Below are 13,598 nucleotides of genomic sequence, written 5' to 3' on the forward strand. Positions count from 1 at the left end.
ATGTCTTCTTCAGTTTGTGTGTGTATTAAAATTAATATTTCATGTGTTAAATTTTTTTTTTTCAATACTTTTGGGTGTCTTGCACGGATTAATTTGATTTCCATTATTTCTTATGGGGAAAATTAACTTGACTAACGATTATTCTGACTTACGATGAGCTCTCAGGAACGGATTAATAGCGTTAGTCGAGGGTCCACTGTATTTGTATTGTGAGGTAATTATTATTACAAACGAACATGAATGAACTAAAAGTAAACACACATTAACCCTTTGACTGTTTCAGGCCCCTTTCTGAAACTGTCATTCTATGTCGCTAAATTTTTGAAAAAAAATTATTTTTTCTTATGAAATGATAGAGAATCTTTTCCCGATGGTAATGACACCAAAAGTTCGAAATTTGGCCGAAAACTCATGGAATTACGCTCCCGCGAAGTTAGCGGTCTCGGCGACATATGCGTATCAGCGATTTTGCCGACTTTGAGCCCTGTTTTCAGCCAATTCTGTTGTTCCAGTTGACCAAACTCATAGCTATTTCTTTAGAACTCCATTTTATCTATCAGCTGAGTACAAGAAACCTCCCATTTACCAATTTGGACTACCCAATATTGTGGTCAGAAATTGGCAATTTGGCCAATTTCACACAAACTAAAAAAGATGCCAATTTCAAAATAGGGTCCAGAATAAACAAGGTAGACATTCTTTGCACTAAAATAACATATCCTCTGTTCATTAGTCACATCTCTAGGCCCCTCTTATATTATTATTGCTTTCTATTTTGATTTTTTATTCATACACAAAAATAAAAAATTTACTGTTATGCAGACTACTGCATTATTGTAAAAATGGTGTAAATAATATCAGTGCACTAGTGAAAGAATATTAGACTCCCCAGTTGACGTGTATTGGACGTGTGGTGTGATTTGTTTACTCCTGAACATTGGTAAAAATCGAACATTTCCGCTTCTTTGAGCTCAGTTTCAAGGTCGTTTTCATCATCAAAGTAATGAAAATCATCTCTATTTCTGTAATATGTTTTCCATTTCATCACCTAAGACCATGAAAACGCAAATACATCGATAAATACTATACGAAAATACACCTCAAAGTCGGCGTTTTAATCCAAAAAAACGATCAGTTTTTTTTTTTCTCATTACGCACTGTGTGCTGCAGGATTTTTTTTATGTGGTGCACACTGACCACACAGACCCAGTCTCTCACATGTGGGCCTACCAGCTTTCTTCCGCTTGATTTGAAGCCGCTAGAATTATTGAGTATATATACGTCTGAAACACTGGCTCGTAAGACGTATATATACGACCAAAACAGTCAAAGGTTTAATACGCATTTATTTCGCCTGACCAAGTGATCGTCCACTACATGTCCAGTTAGTGTTCTTACATTGTCTCAACTCTTTATCTTGTTCTCTCTCTCGTTTACTCTTTTGTTAACTAGTTGGCTCTCATTGACGATGGCATCTAAGGTTAGCTGTGATAAAAAGAGAAGTCATAAGCCTCTTGCTTTAAGTGCCAAGTTAGAGGATGATGGTGTACCATTCTGATTTTATTCAATAAACACCCTGCCACTCACCTCTCACACATTAATATTAATATTTTAAGGTATCAAGTGTGCTGTGTGTGTATCTTACCTTTTATTGTGTTTTTAATACCTATTTCTATTGCTAGCTTTATATAAGTTAGTGTAAACTTGTTGTCTGGCATTTATGCATATTTTATGTGTACTCTGATAATAATACTTGTGGACCTGTGTGGTAGCCGGGTGGAGGGACACCATTACGTTTTCTCTGCTCAGCCATCAGAGAAAACGTGAATGAATCTGCATTTGGCCCAGCCACTCCCTCACTCCGCTTTTCTTTACAATTTTCGGCATGAATTATTCATTACTTCTACCTTTGTATGATGTCATCTAAAGGTAGTTGTTAGAAATGATTAAATTCAGTGAACAAGGCATGTTGATGTTAATAATATGGCTCTGGGCCACAGTGTAGGTAGCCGGTAGGTGTAGCCCAGGCGGGCTACACCTACCGGCTGCCTACACTGACTTCCTACAAATAAATACTACTCACCTCTCTTCCTATATTAAGACTACACATATTTTAAGGTAAATAATGAGTGTACCTTATTTTACCTCTCTGGGATGTTTTAAATATTGTATATTAAGTATGACACGGGGAGCCATGGTTACCTACACCTGGGCTACCTGCACCTGACTTCCTACAAATAAGTACAGGAGGGCCCCACTTATACGGCAGGTTAGGTTCCAGGCTACCGCCGTAAAGCGGAAATCGCCGTAAAGTGGAACACCCTTTTTTTCCACTTATAAATGCATACAAACACTAGATAACAAGTTTACACTAACATATATTAAGTTAGCAATAGAACCAGGCATCAAAAAACAATAAAAAAGTACAATACACACATAGTGCACTCATTACTTACCTTAAAATATTTATAGTCTTAATCTAGGGTGAGACAAGTAGTATTTATTGTAAGAAATCAAGTGTGGTACGTATGGTAATAGCCAGGCTACCTTACCAGGCCACCCCACCCACACATACTATTCTATGATATTTAAGCATCCCAGAGCGATAAAATGTATATACAGTTCACTCATTACTTACCTTAAAATATTTGTAGTCTTAATGTAGGGTCAGGAGTAAGTAAATGAGATAAAACGAATAAATGAGAGAGAGAAAGAATGAGTACATGAGAGGGGGCAGGCGCAGAGTTATGTAAACAAACCAGGCGAAGGTAAGTTTTGTAAACAAACGAAGTGTACACGTCTGGTTTGTGTACAAGTTACATTGTGTACAGGTTGTCTCTACATTGATACGGTAGAATTAATAAAGAAGAACACTCCCATTCTCATGTAACATCATTTTGAGAAGAAATGAAGCTCTGAGTGAAGGCAATGGAAATAAGTCACACTGACTTTTTTGGGTTATCCTAGGTTCTTGGAGGAGGACAATGAAGAACTAACCACTGATGAGCTAATAGATCAACCACACGTATGTTGTTATGTATGATAATCTATGTAACTGTATTTGTGTATACCTGAATAAACTTACTTACATACATACGAAAGGAATAATTTTCTACAGTTACCCCCAGTAACACAGTTTCTCTTATGTTAGATTAGAGAAAATGTTATTCTTGCCGTCACTTGTACAAGTTATGTGGCTCCCACATCTTATATTTATGTTTATTTATTCTATTGTGGGGTGTATTTATCATCTTTTTATGTTATGTATCGTGTTTATTATATAATTTAAAAAAAAATATCATGGATGGATTAATGAAAATGTGTATATTAACGTAATATACGACATTTAATGAGACTCGGTGAGTATTGTTATTATTATCATTTCTAATATGGTGTCACTTGTGCAAGTCGTCTGCTACCACATCTCACATTTATGTTTATTTATTCTACTGTGGGGTGTATTTATCTTATTTATATGTTATGCATCGTGTTTATTATATAATTTTGAAAAAAATATCATGGATGGATTAATGAAAATGTGTATATTACCGTAATATACGACATTTAATGAGACTCGGTGAGTATTGTTATTATCATTTCTAATATGGCGTCACTTGTGCAAGTCGTCTGCTACCACATCTCACATTTATGTTTATTTATTCTACTGTGGGGTGTATTTATCTTATTTATATGTTATGCATCGTGTTTATTATATAATTTTGAAAAAAATATCATGGATGGATTAATGAAAATGTGTATATTACCGTAATATACGACATTTAATGAGACTCGGTGAGTATTGTTATTATTATCATTTCTAATATGGCGTCACTTGTGCAAGTCGTCTGCTACCACATCTCACATTTATGTTTATTTATTCTACTGTGGGGTGTATTTATCTTATTTATATGTTATGCATCGTGTTTATTATATAATTTTGAAAAAAATATCATGGATGGATTAATGAAAATGTGTATATTAACGTAATATACGACATTTAAATGACTCGATGATTATTATTATCATTACTAATATGACGTCTGGAGACATAAGACACTTACCAATTTTAATGTGTACCTGCATGCCAGCACAGTATGTAAGTTTATTTAGGTACAGGTATACATAAGTATAATTATCAGAGTATATATAAAATATGAAATAACTTTTAAAAACATTTGAAATTTTGGAGTTTCCAGACAAAATGGAGAGACTTAGTGCTTACTGAGCTCATGGAGAATGTAAACAAACAGGGTGGGGCACGGTGACCGTATTAGAAAGTCAGGTGGGGGGAGCCGTATAGCGAGTTTTGGTCATAATTTGAAATGTCCGTATTAGCGGAACGCCGTAAAGTGAAACGCCGTAAAGCGGGGCCTTCCTGTACTACTCACCTCTCTCCCTACATTAAGATTACAAATACTTTAAGATAAGTAATGAATTTACTGTGAATGTATTTTACTTTGTGTGTTTTTAATACCTAGTTCTATTACTAACAATAAAATTTAGTGTAAACTTGTTGTCTGGCAATTATTTGCATTTATAAATGGAAAAAATGGCGTTCTGCCTTCCGGTGACAGCCTGGAACCTAACCCGCCATATAAGTGGGGCCCTACTGTATATACGTTTAGACCGTTTAAGGGTTAACACACATTTGTAGCTGGGCGAGGCAGGGTGACCTAAAAAGAAAAACAAGTTTTTTTTTTTTAAATTTAGTAATAAACACATAATATATAAAGATAAATTTCCACAAACATAAAATTTAACTTATGAAGTTAAAACGGAACAAAATTATATTGATTACATTTGTAAAAAGGATGTGTATGTAATTTCAAGTTTTACAGTAAACCTAAAAGATGGTCAAGTGATCTGTACACTGCCCAAGTATCATTTGCCAAGGTTGAGAAGTCATAATTATCTGCTGTTTCTTCATTGCTAAGTCGATCACACTGAGCTGACATCAACGACACAGCTTGCTTCACACAAAACTTACGTTCTCTACTCAAAGCTTCTTCAGGGGTTTCTCTGCTGCTACTGAGAGAACTGACTTGTGTATTTCTAGCCTGAGTTGCAGGAAAAGTTGATAGGAGGTCATCCTTTTGTTTCTTGGAAGGTGTTCCATTATCAGAGTGGACTGAACAATGTTCAAAGGTAGCATTTGATACTTGTAGTGAAGATTGTGGAGCAGGTAAAACTCTTGACTGAGAAGGCTTATCTTCCAATTTTGAAATCTCTGGAACCTCTTCATTGAGATTTTGTACATCTAGTTGTCTTCCATTAATAGATTGCAGTAACTTTGAGTCTGGTGAGCTCTTTGTAACAAGTGAAAAATCACTGTGGTATGCTGTGTATGTGTCAGGTATGCTAACATCTAAGGTAGAAACTGAAGAGGGGGCAGGCGATACAGTGTGCTGCGAAGGTGATGAAAATGAGCGATCAGGTGAGGTAAATACCACACCCATGGTTCTTCTAGGTCTGAGAGTGACAGCATGACGCAGGCCACACCAACGAGGCTGCTGGGTTAAGGGAAATGGGCCTCCCTTCTGCATTAAATCTACTATAGGCTCAGGTACTATTACCGGCTCCGGTGGTGGGATGGTTAGCAGATTAGCATACACAGACATATCCATTTTCACTGCTTGATCAGGAGCATTTGAATCTGCCCACCATCCTTTAGGGGATTTCTGCTGCACTATAGGTACTACTTGACGGGGTGCTAACTTAGCCACCATCTCCAGTAATTCTGGGTAGGATGAGTGATCACTGTAGGGCACAGTGAAGATTCCTTTTCCATGCTGACTGCTGTATGGACCATTGGACCAGCCAACATACAGTGCTGTCAGTACAATACTGATTGTTGGCTGTTCTTGACTCCACTTTTTGTGAGCACTAACCTGGAACTAGAGAGAAATAATGAGTAGCAAACATTACAGTGTGTACCATAACAACCATCAATAAAATTGTTTACCAACATAACACAGTAAATATTTGACATAAGGAACTAACAGAGGGGAATGGGTTGCTGGTAATGGCAACTGTGTAGATAGGGATGAGATTATATTGCCACAACTGACACACACACACACACACACACACACACACACACACACACACACACACACACACACACACACACACACACACACACACACAGGAGCACATAAGGAAAAATGAGGGGACTAAAGAAATTGAAGGAGCTAAGCTATATGCAGAGGCCCTAACAGACCACTGCAGTGCCCAGGAAAAGCTGAGAAGGAAAAAAAGACAGATGAGTGAGTACAGGGACATCAACTAGAGAAGAGATTGAAGGAAGGAATGCCTTAATAGAGGAAATTAAATTGTCTAAAGGGATGCACAGGGAAATGCAGTGAGAGGATGAAAGGGAGAGGTCAATTTTTGTCTATGGGCTCCAGGAAGTTGAAGGGGAAACTTATGAAGCAAGAAGACAGGAGAAAAAAAGTGATTGAAAGTATCATGACAGCAATAGGAGAGGATGACATGACCCACTTGACAAATTTTCTGAGAATTGGGTGGTTTGCAAGAGGAAAAGAACAGCCAAAGTAATTCTGAAGACAGAATCAGCTCAAAACAGGATCCTGCAGGAGAAAGCACGACTAAGAAACATACCAAAGTACCAGAGGGTGTACCTCGACCGAGACAGAACACAAGAACGCAGAAACTGAAAGAGAAAGTACAAAGACACAAGGAGGAACAAAAAGCAAAGATGGAGATGAGCAGGAGAACCCAGACTCAGGGGGAAGAGCAAATACAACCTCTGTCAGAACAACCCACAGAAGGACTTCAACCACAACAACTGCAATGCAACCCAATAACCTAAACCAAAACCCACACACTGTGCCCTCTGCCCTCATCACAAACTCTACTCCCACAGCAACCCCCCATAGTTCCCCGCCAGGTCTCCCTGTCCCCCAACCTTTACGTTCTCCCCAGACCACAGTTTTAGAAAAGAAGTTGGAGGTTTGGTATATGAATGCGGATGGAATAACAAATAAATGTGAGAGTGGCACGAAACTCGCCAGAATGATAACAGACACAATCTTCCCACCTGGATATCAGATCCTGAGGAAAGATAGAGGGAGCAGAGGGGAAGGAGTTGCACTGCTCATTAAAAACTGATGGGGATTTGATGAAATGGAAGGAATGGACGAAAATGGCAAAAGGTAGGTACAGTAGGTACAATTCAGTCTCGGGGACATAAGGCAGTCATCGCAAAGATGTATAACCCACCACAGAAATGCAGGAGGCCAAGAGAAGAATATGAAGAGAGCAACAGAGCAATGGTGGACACACTAGCTGAGGCGGCCAGAAGAGCTCACATGGGTAAAGGAAAGTTACTAGTTATGGGCAATTTCAATCACAAGGAGATTGATTGGGAAAATCAAGGGCTGTATAGCCCTTGTGGCTTAGCACTTCTTTTTGATTATAATAATAATGGAGCCACATGGGGCTCCCAAAACATGGAGAGCCAAGATGATGGATGTGGTACTGGAAAATCTCATGCATCAATATGTTAGGAACACTGCCAAAGAGTAAAGGGGGAGGATGAACCAGCAAGACTGGACCTCATATTCACCCTGAGTAGCTCAGGGTGAACATGAGCCCCTTGGAGCTAGTGATCACATGGTTCTGAGCTTTGAATACATAGTAGAGTTACAAGTGGAGAGGGTAACAAGAGTAGGATGGGAAAAGCCAAATACAAAAGGGGGTATTACCCAGGAATGAGGAACTTCCTGCAGGAGTTTCAGTGGGAAAGAGAATTGGTAGGAAAGTCAGCAAACGAAACTATGGACTATGTAACAACAACATGCAAGGAGGGAGAGGAAAGGTTTGTTCCTAAGGGCAATAGAAATAATGGTGTAGGGAGGCAAAAACTAAGTGCACTAGAGAATGGTAAAGTACAGATGACAAAGAACCCAGGAAAATAAAGAGATTAGTTGAAGAGCCAGAAATTAGTATACACAGATAAGGAGGGAGGCACAGCAACAGAACGAAAACGACACAGCATCAAAAGTCAAGTCTGACCCAAAGCTGTTGTATAGACAATAGTCAAGGACCAGGTAATCAGGCTGATGAAAGAAGATGGGGAGCTCACACAAAATGACCAAGAAGTATGTGAGGAGCTCAACCTGAGATTTATGGAAGTAGTGGAACCTCGGGTTATGAACGCCCCACCACTCAAATTTTTCAGGATACGAACCGTCATTCGGTCGATTTTTTGCTTCAGGATACGAAAGAAATTTCAGGATGTGAACTTCCTCCTCAAGGGAGGTTCCTTAAATAAATAAATAAATAAATAAATATATATTTCTTTGCAAAGGTTACAATATGATTGGAGCAAAGAAAGCCACTATCATGCCGAGGCATTTCAAGCAGAAATGCCTACTTATGACTAAAGTCTAGACAGGTGATAAGTGTACGTACTAATAGTGGTTACCAATGTTTTGCTGATGGTGGCACCAACTACTGGCAGCCTTTTGAAGTTTCTCCTTACTGTTATTATTATTACTATTATATTGTATTATAATAATAATAGTTGTCGGCGGCAGCAGCAGCAGCAGTAGTGGTAGTAGTGGTAGTTGTGATAGTAGTGGTGGTAGTAGTAGTACATATGTGATGAGGGGCTCTTGATCTAGGGAATCGGATCTCTGCTCGAGGTCCTTAAATTAATAATAATAATAATAATAATAATAATAATAATAATTATTATTAATAATTATAATTATTATTATTATTATTATAATGCATACAGTGGAACCTCTACTTACAAGTTTAATCCATTACATGACCTTGTTCGCAACTGGATTTGCTCGTTTGCAGAGTCAACTTTCCTCATTTAAATTAATTGAAATGGAATTACGTAATTCGTTCCAGTGGAATTCCAGGCACGAGAAAATACTTTAATAATTTCCCTAATATCAATTCTACAGCTTATTTATCTATCACAATTCATGTAATATGACATAATAAACAATATTAACATATAAACATGATTTATACACTAGAATGAATAAAATACATGTCATTAGGTATGTGGGTAGTGGTGATGACAGCAGCCATTGTTGTTGGGGTTTATAGGGCCACCAAACCGGCCATTCCTGCTCCTGACTACATGTGTAGAGAACCTAGGATAACCCAAAAAAGTCAGACAGAGTGACTTATAAGTGCTACACTCTTAATGCTTCACTTAATTGCTACACTCTTAATGCTACACTCTACCACTGCTACCTCATGATGCCTGCCACTGCTGCTTCATGCTGTCTGCCACTGCTACCTCATGATGTCTGCCACTGCTGCTTCATGTTGTCTGCCACTGCTACCTCATGATGTCTGCCACTGCTGCTTCATGTTGTCTGCCACTGCTGCTTCATGTTGTCTGCCACTGCTACCTCATGATGTCTGCCACTGCTGCTTCATGATGTCTGCCACTGCTGCTTCATGTTGTCTGCCCCTGCTACCTCATGATGTCTGCCACTGCTGCTTCTTGTTGTCTGCCACTGCTGCTTCATGTTGTCTGCCACTGCTACCTCATGCTGTCTGCCACTGCTGCTTCATGTAGTCTGCCACTGCTACCTCATGATGCCTACCACTGATGTCGCCAAAGAATCGAACATTACTACCATTTTGAGCTCCAATTAAAATCATATTTATTTTTGTAGTATATCTTCCATTCTATCACATGAGGTCAAATAAAACGAGAATACAACCATAAAAACCATACAAAAATATACCGCTAAGGGGAGGCTAATGGCTGAGAAGTGAACTCCGTTATTTATGGTCCGATTTCTTTCATTTTTGGTATATGTTAAGTAGCATCTTTTCATCATACATTGCCCAAGTTTCAATAAGATAGTCCAACAAACAACTGAGATCCAATTCCCTAGATCAAGAGCAAGAGCCCCCCTCACCAGTGTCATTTAACCTCCCTTGAGGCCCGCTCGCATCTGGAAATTTTGCTTGCGTCTAGAAGCAAAAAATCAACCGAGCAGCTGCTCGTATCTGCAAAAACTCGCACGTGGATGCACTCATAAGTAGAGGTTCCACTGTACTACTAATAATGATAATACATAATAATTATGTACAGTGGAACCTCGGCTTATGAATTTAATCCGTTCCGTGACCTTGTTCGTATCCTGAGTTGTTCGTATGCTGAGTCAATTTTCCTCATTTAAATTAACGGAAATGCAATTAATTCATTCCAGCCTCTCAGGAGTCATGACACAACAATGCTAATATCAACTCTATGGCTTAGTTATCTATCACAATTCATCTAATATGACATAATAAACAATATTAATAACACAGAAACATGATATATACTCTAGAATGAATAAAATAGGCCATAATATGGCAAGTGATGGCGACACCGGCAGCGGCAGAAAGCATCCGCCATTTACTCTTCCACTCTTGTATCTTCCCAGTCCATAACCCCCACACCTAGCTTGTGTTTATCTATGATTAGTGGTGAGGTTGTCACATATGTAACTACAGGTGTGGTCAAAACAGATGTATATATAGGTGAAGACATGATCACTGTGGCCACAGTGGTTGTGGTAGCGGCAGCGGCGGCCACAGTGGTGGTGGCGGCGGCCAGCTGCCTCACTCTATGCTGCTGCCTTCTTCGTTTCTCTATGTTTTTTCATAGTTTCTAATCACTTCTTGCTGATTGTAACCAAATACTGTCTCTTTGGGTGAGGCATTGTGTAAGAAATTTGTACAATATAAGACAAAATTACGCATCCCCAGGGTCTGCTGCGATCACTCAGAGCAGCATACCTCCTCTTCCTTTTGACTCTTGGTTGGCGCTGAGATAGCTATGGTCATAGCAGCTGTACCTACAGCCACCCAGAGGATTACCAATTTCTATTCTGAAGCATTTGGCACAAAAATATGAAAAAAAAAAACATACGAAAAATGTCTAAAAATGACAACGTATTATTATTATATCGTATTATTATTATTAGTAGTAGTACATACATATTATTACATACATATTATAATTAATATTATTAATTTAGGGAACTGGAGCACAGATCAAATTCCATAGATCAAGAGCCCATCACCACGTACATACAGGTCCTCCATCAATAATCCAGCATCATTGGGACCTGTAGTGTGCCGGATTACTGAGTTTGCCGAATTACAGAGTGGTTAGGTTAGAATACACTTAATAAAATTAACCAACTTGACTTACACAAAGTTCATTGAACATCGGCAAAAATCGAACATTTCCGCTACTTTCAGCTCAATTTCAAGGTACTTTTCGTTATGAAAGCAATCAAATTCATGTCTATTTCTATAATATATCTTCCATTCTATCAAATGAGTCCAAAAAATGAGAATACAACCATAAAAACCATACGAAAATGTACTGCAAAGAGGCGGCTAATGGCTGAGAAGTGAACTCCCTTATTTATCGTCTGTCTTTTTTATTTTTGTTATACGTTAAGAAGCATCTTTCCATCATACATTGCCCAAGTTTCAATGAGATAGCCCAACAAACAACCGAGAAAATTTTTTTTTACCAAAAATCATGTAGAGCAAGCCCAAGCCAGGTACTGGAAATAAGTCACTTTGTCTGACTTTTCTGGGTTATCCCAGGTTCTCTATACATACACTGCTATGTATGATAATCTATGTAACTGTATTTGTGTATACCTGAATAAACTTATTTACTTCTAGTCTGTCAACTGAGTACAAGAAACTGCCCATTCACTTATTTCAACTACCCAATAAAGTGGCCAGAAATCGGCAATTTGGCCGATTTCACACAAATTTCAACAGATGCCAATTTCAAAATAGGATCCAGAATAAACAATGCAGACATTCCTGGCACTAAAATAACATTTTCTCTGTTCATTAGTCACGGCTACAGGCTTCTCTTATATTACTCTTGCTTACCATTTGGAATTTTTATTCACAAAAAAATATAAGATTTACTGTTATGCAGACTACTGCATTATTGTAATAATTGTATAAATAATGTCAATCCATTCTTGAGTCCGTATTGGAATTTAGACTGGCAGGCGGACAGGTATTGGACAGTGACATCATTTGTTTACCCTTGAGTTTTGCTAAAGAATAGAACATTTTCGCTACTGTGAGCGCAATTTCAAGGTACTTTTCATCATGAAAGCAATCAAAATCATATCTATTTCTGTAACATATCTTTCATTCTATCAAATGAGACCGAAAAAATGAGAATATAACCATAACAACCATACAAAAATATACCGCTAAGCGGCCGCTAATGGCTGAGAAGTGAACTCTGCTATTTATGGTCCGATTTCTTTCATTTTTGGTGTACGTGAAGAAGTATCTTTCCATCATACATTGCCCAAGTTTGAATGAATAAGATAACCCAACAAACAACTGAGAAAATATTAATAATAATAATAATAATAATAATAATAATAATAATAATAATAATAATAATAGTAATATCTTTATTTACTACACGTACATGTACAAGGTATACAGGCCTAGCTGACATCAGTGACATACTACTGTATAGAAAGGCACTTGTTATGCTGAGTATTTCAAGAAAATTAGGTCAGTGTCCCGGGATAACACCCACACTAGTCGACTAACACCCAGGTACCCATTTACTGATGGGTAAACATAGACAACAGGTGTAAAGAAACACGCCTAATGTTTCTACCCTGGCTGGGAATCGAATATTTACCAAAAATCATATATGGTTAACCCAAGCCAGGTACTAAAAATAAGCCACGTTGACTTTTTTTTGGGTTATCCTAGGTTCTCTACACATATGCTGCTATGTGTGATAATCTACAGAGAGAAAATAACTTTTTTGTTTCATGCTTATGGTGGAGTACGAGTGTATATCATAGTTAGCCCTCTGCTATACTCCGTTTTCTCTAATACAGTGGACCCCCCGCTTTACGATCAGCTCCCAATGCGACCAATTATGTAAGTGTATTTATGTAAGTGTGTTTGTACGTGTATATTTGGGGGTCTGAAATTGACTAATCTAATTCATAATATACCTTATGGGAACAAATTCGTTCAGTACTGGCGAGACTGAGTTCATGACAACCAACAGTGGCTTCAAAGCCACCTTATCTTTAATGGATAATGTACTGTGTAGGTGCTTTACATAATGAGAAGCATTTCTTTTATTCATTGGAACCATGGCTAGGGCTAAAAGTAAGCAGGTTAAAACAATAAATGGAGAAAAAGAAATTGGAATAACTTATGCAGCAAGTAGCGCCACCAAACAGTACCAGCAGGTTGGTGTGGCGACCCTGAAAATTTGAAATTATGCTAGCCAAAATTAGTGCCGAATAACTGAAGGAACCGAATAACTGATTGCCGGATTTGTGATGGCGGACCAGTACTACTACTAATAATAATTGTTATAACAATAATAATACAATGTAATAATAATAATAATAATAATAATAATACAACATAATAAAAATAATACAATGTAATAATAATAATAATAATAACAATAATAACACTAAGGAGAAACTTGAAAAGGCTGCCAGTAGTTGGCGCCACCATCAACAAAACATTGGTAACCACTACTAGTACACCTTTCATCTGTCTAGACGTAAGTC

At 37.9% G+C, this 13,598-nt stretch overlaps 1 protein-coding gene across 1 annotated transcript in view; it reads right to left on the reverse strand.

Moving 5' to 3' along the window:
- Positions 1 to 4,693: 4,693 nt before the first annotated feature.
- Positions 4,694 to 13,598, reverse strand: part of LOC128697958 (uncharacterized) — a 49,867-nt gene continuing 40,962 nt past the window's right edge. The window contains exon 2 of the mRNA XM_070092209.1: positions 4,694 to 5,894. Coding sequence (XP_069948310.1) covers positions 4,833 to 5,726 — 894 coding nt within the window. The 5' untranslated portion in view covers positions 5,727 to 5,894 and the 3' untranslated portion in view covers positions 4,694 to 4,832. The remainder of the gene's footprint in view (positions 5,895 to 13,598) is intronic.

The sequence above is a fragment of the Cherax quadricarinatus genome, chromosome 38 (assembly GCF_038502225.1).
Source record: "Cherax quadricarinatus isolate ZL_2023a chromosome 38, ASM3850222v1, whole genome shotgun sequence".
Classification (NCBI taxonomy): domain Eukaryota; kingdom Metazoa; phylum Arthropoda; class Malacostraca; order Decapoda; family Parastacidae; genus Cherax; species Cherax quadricarinatus.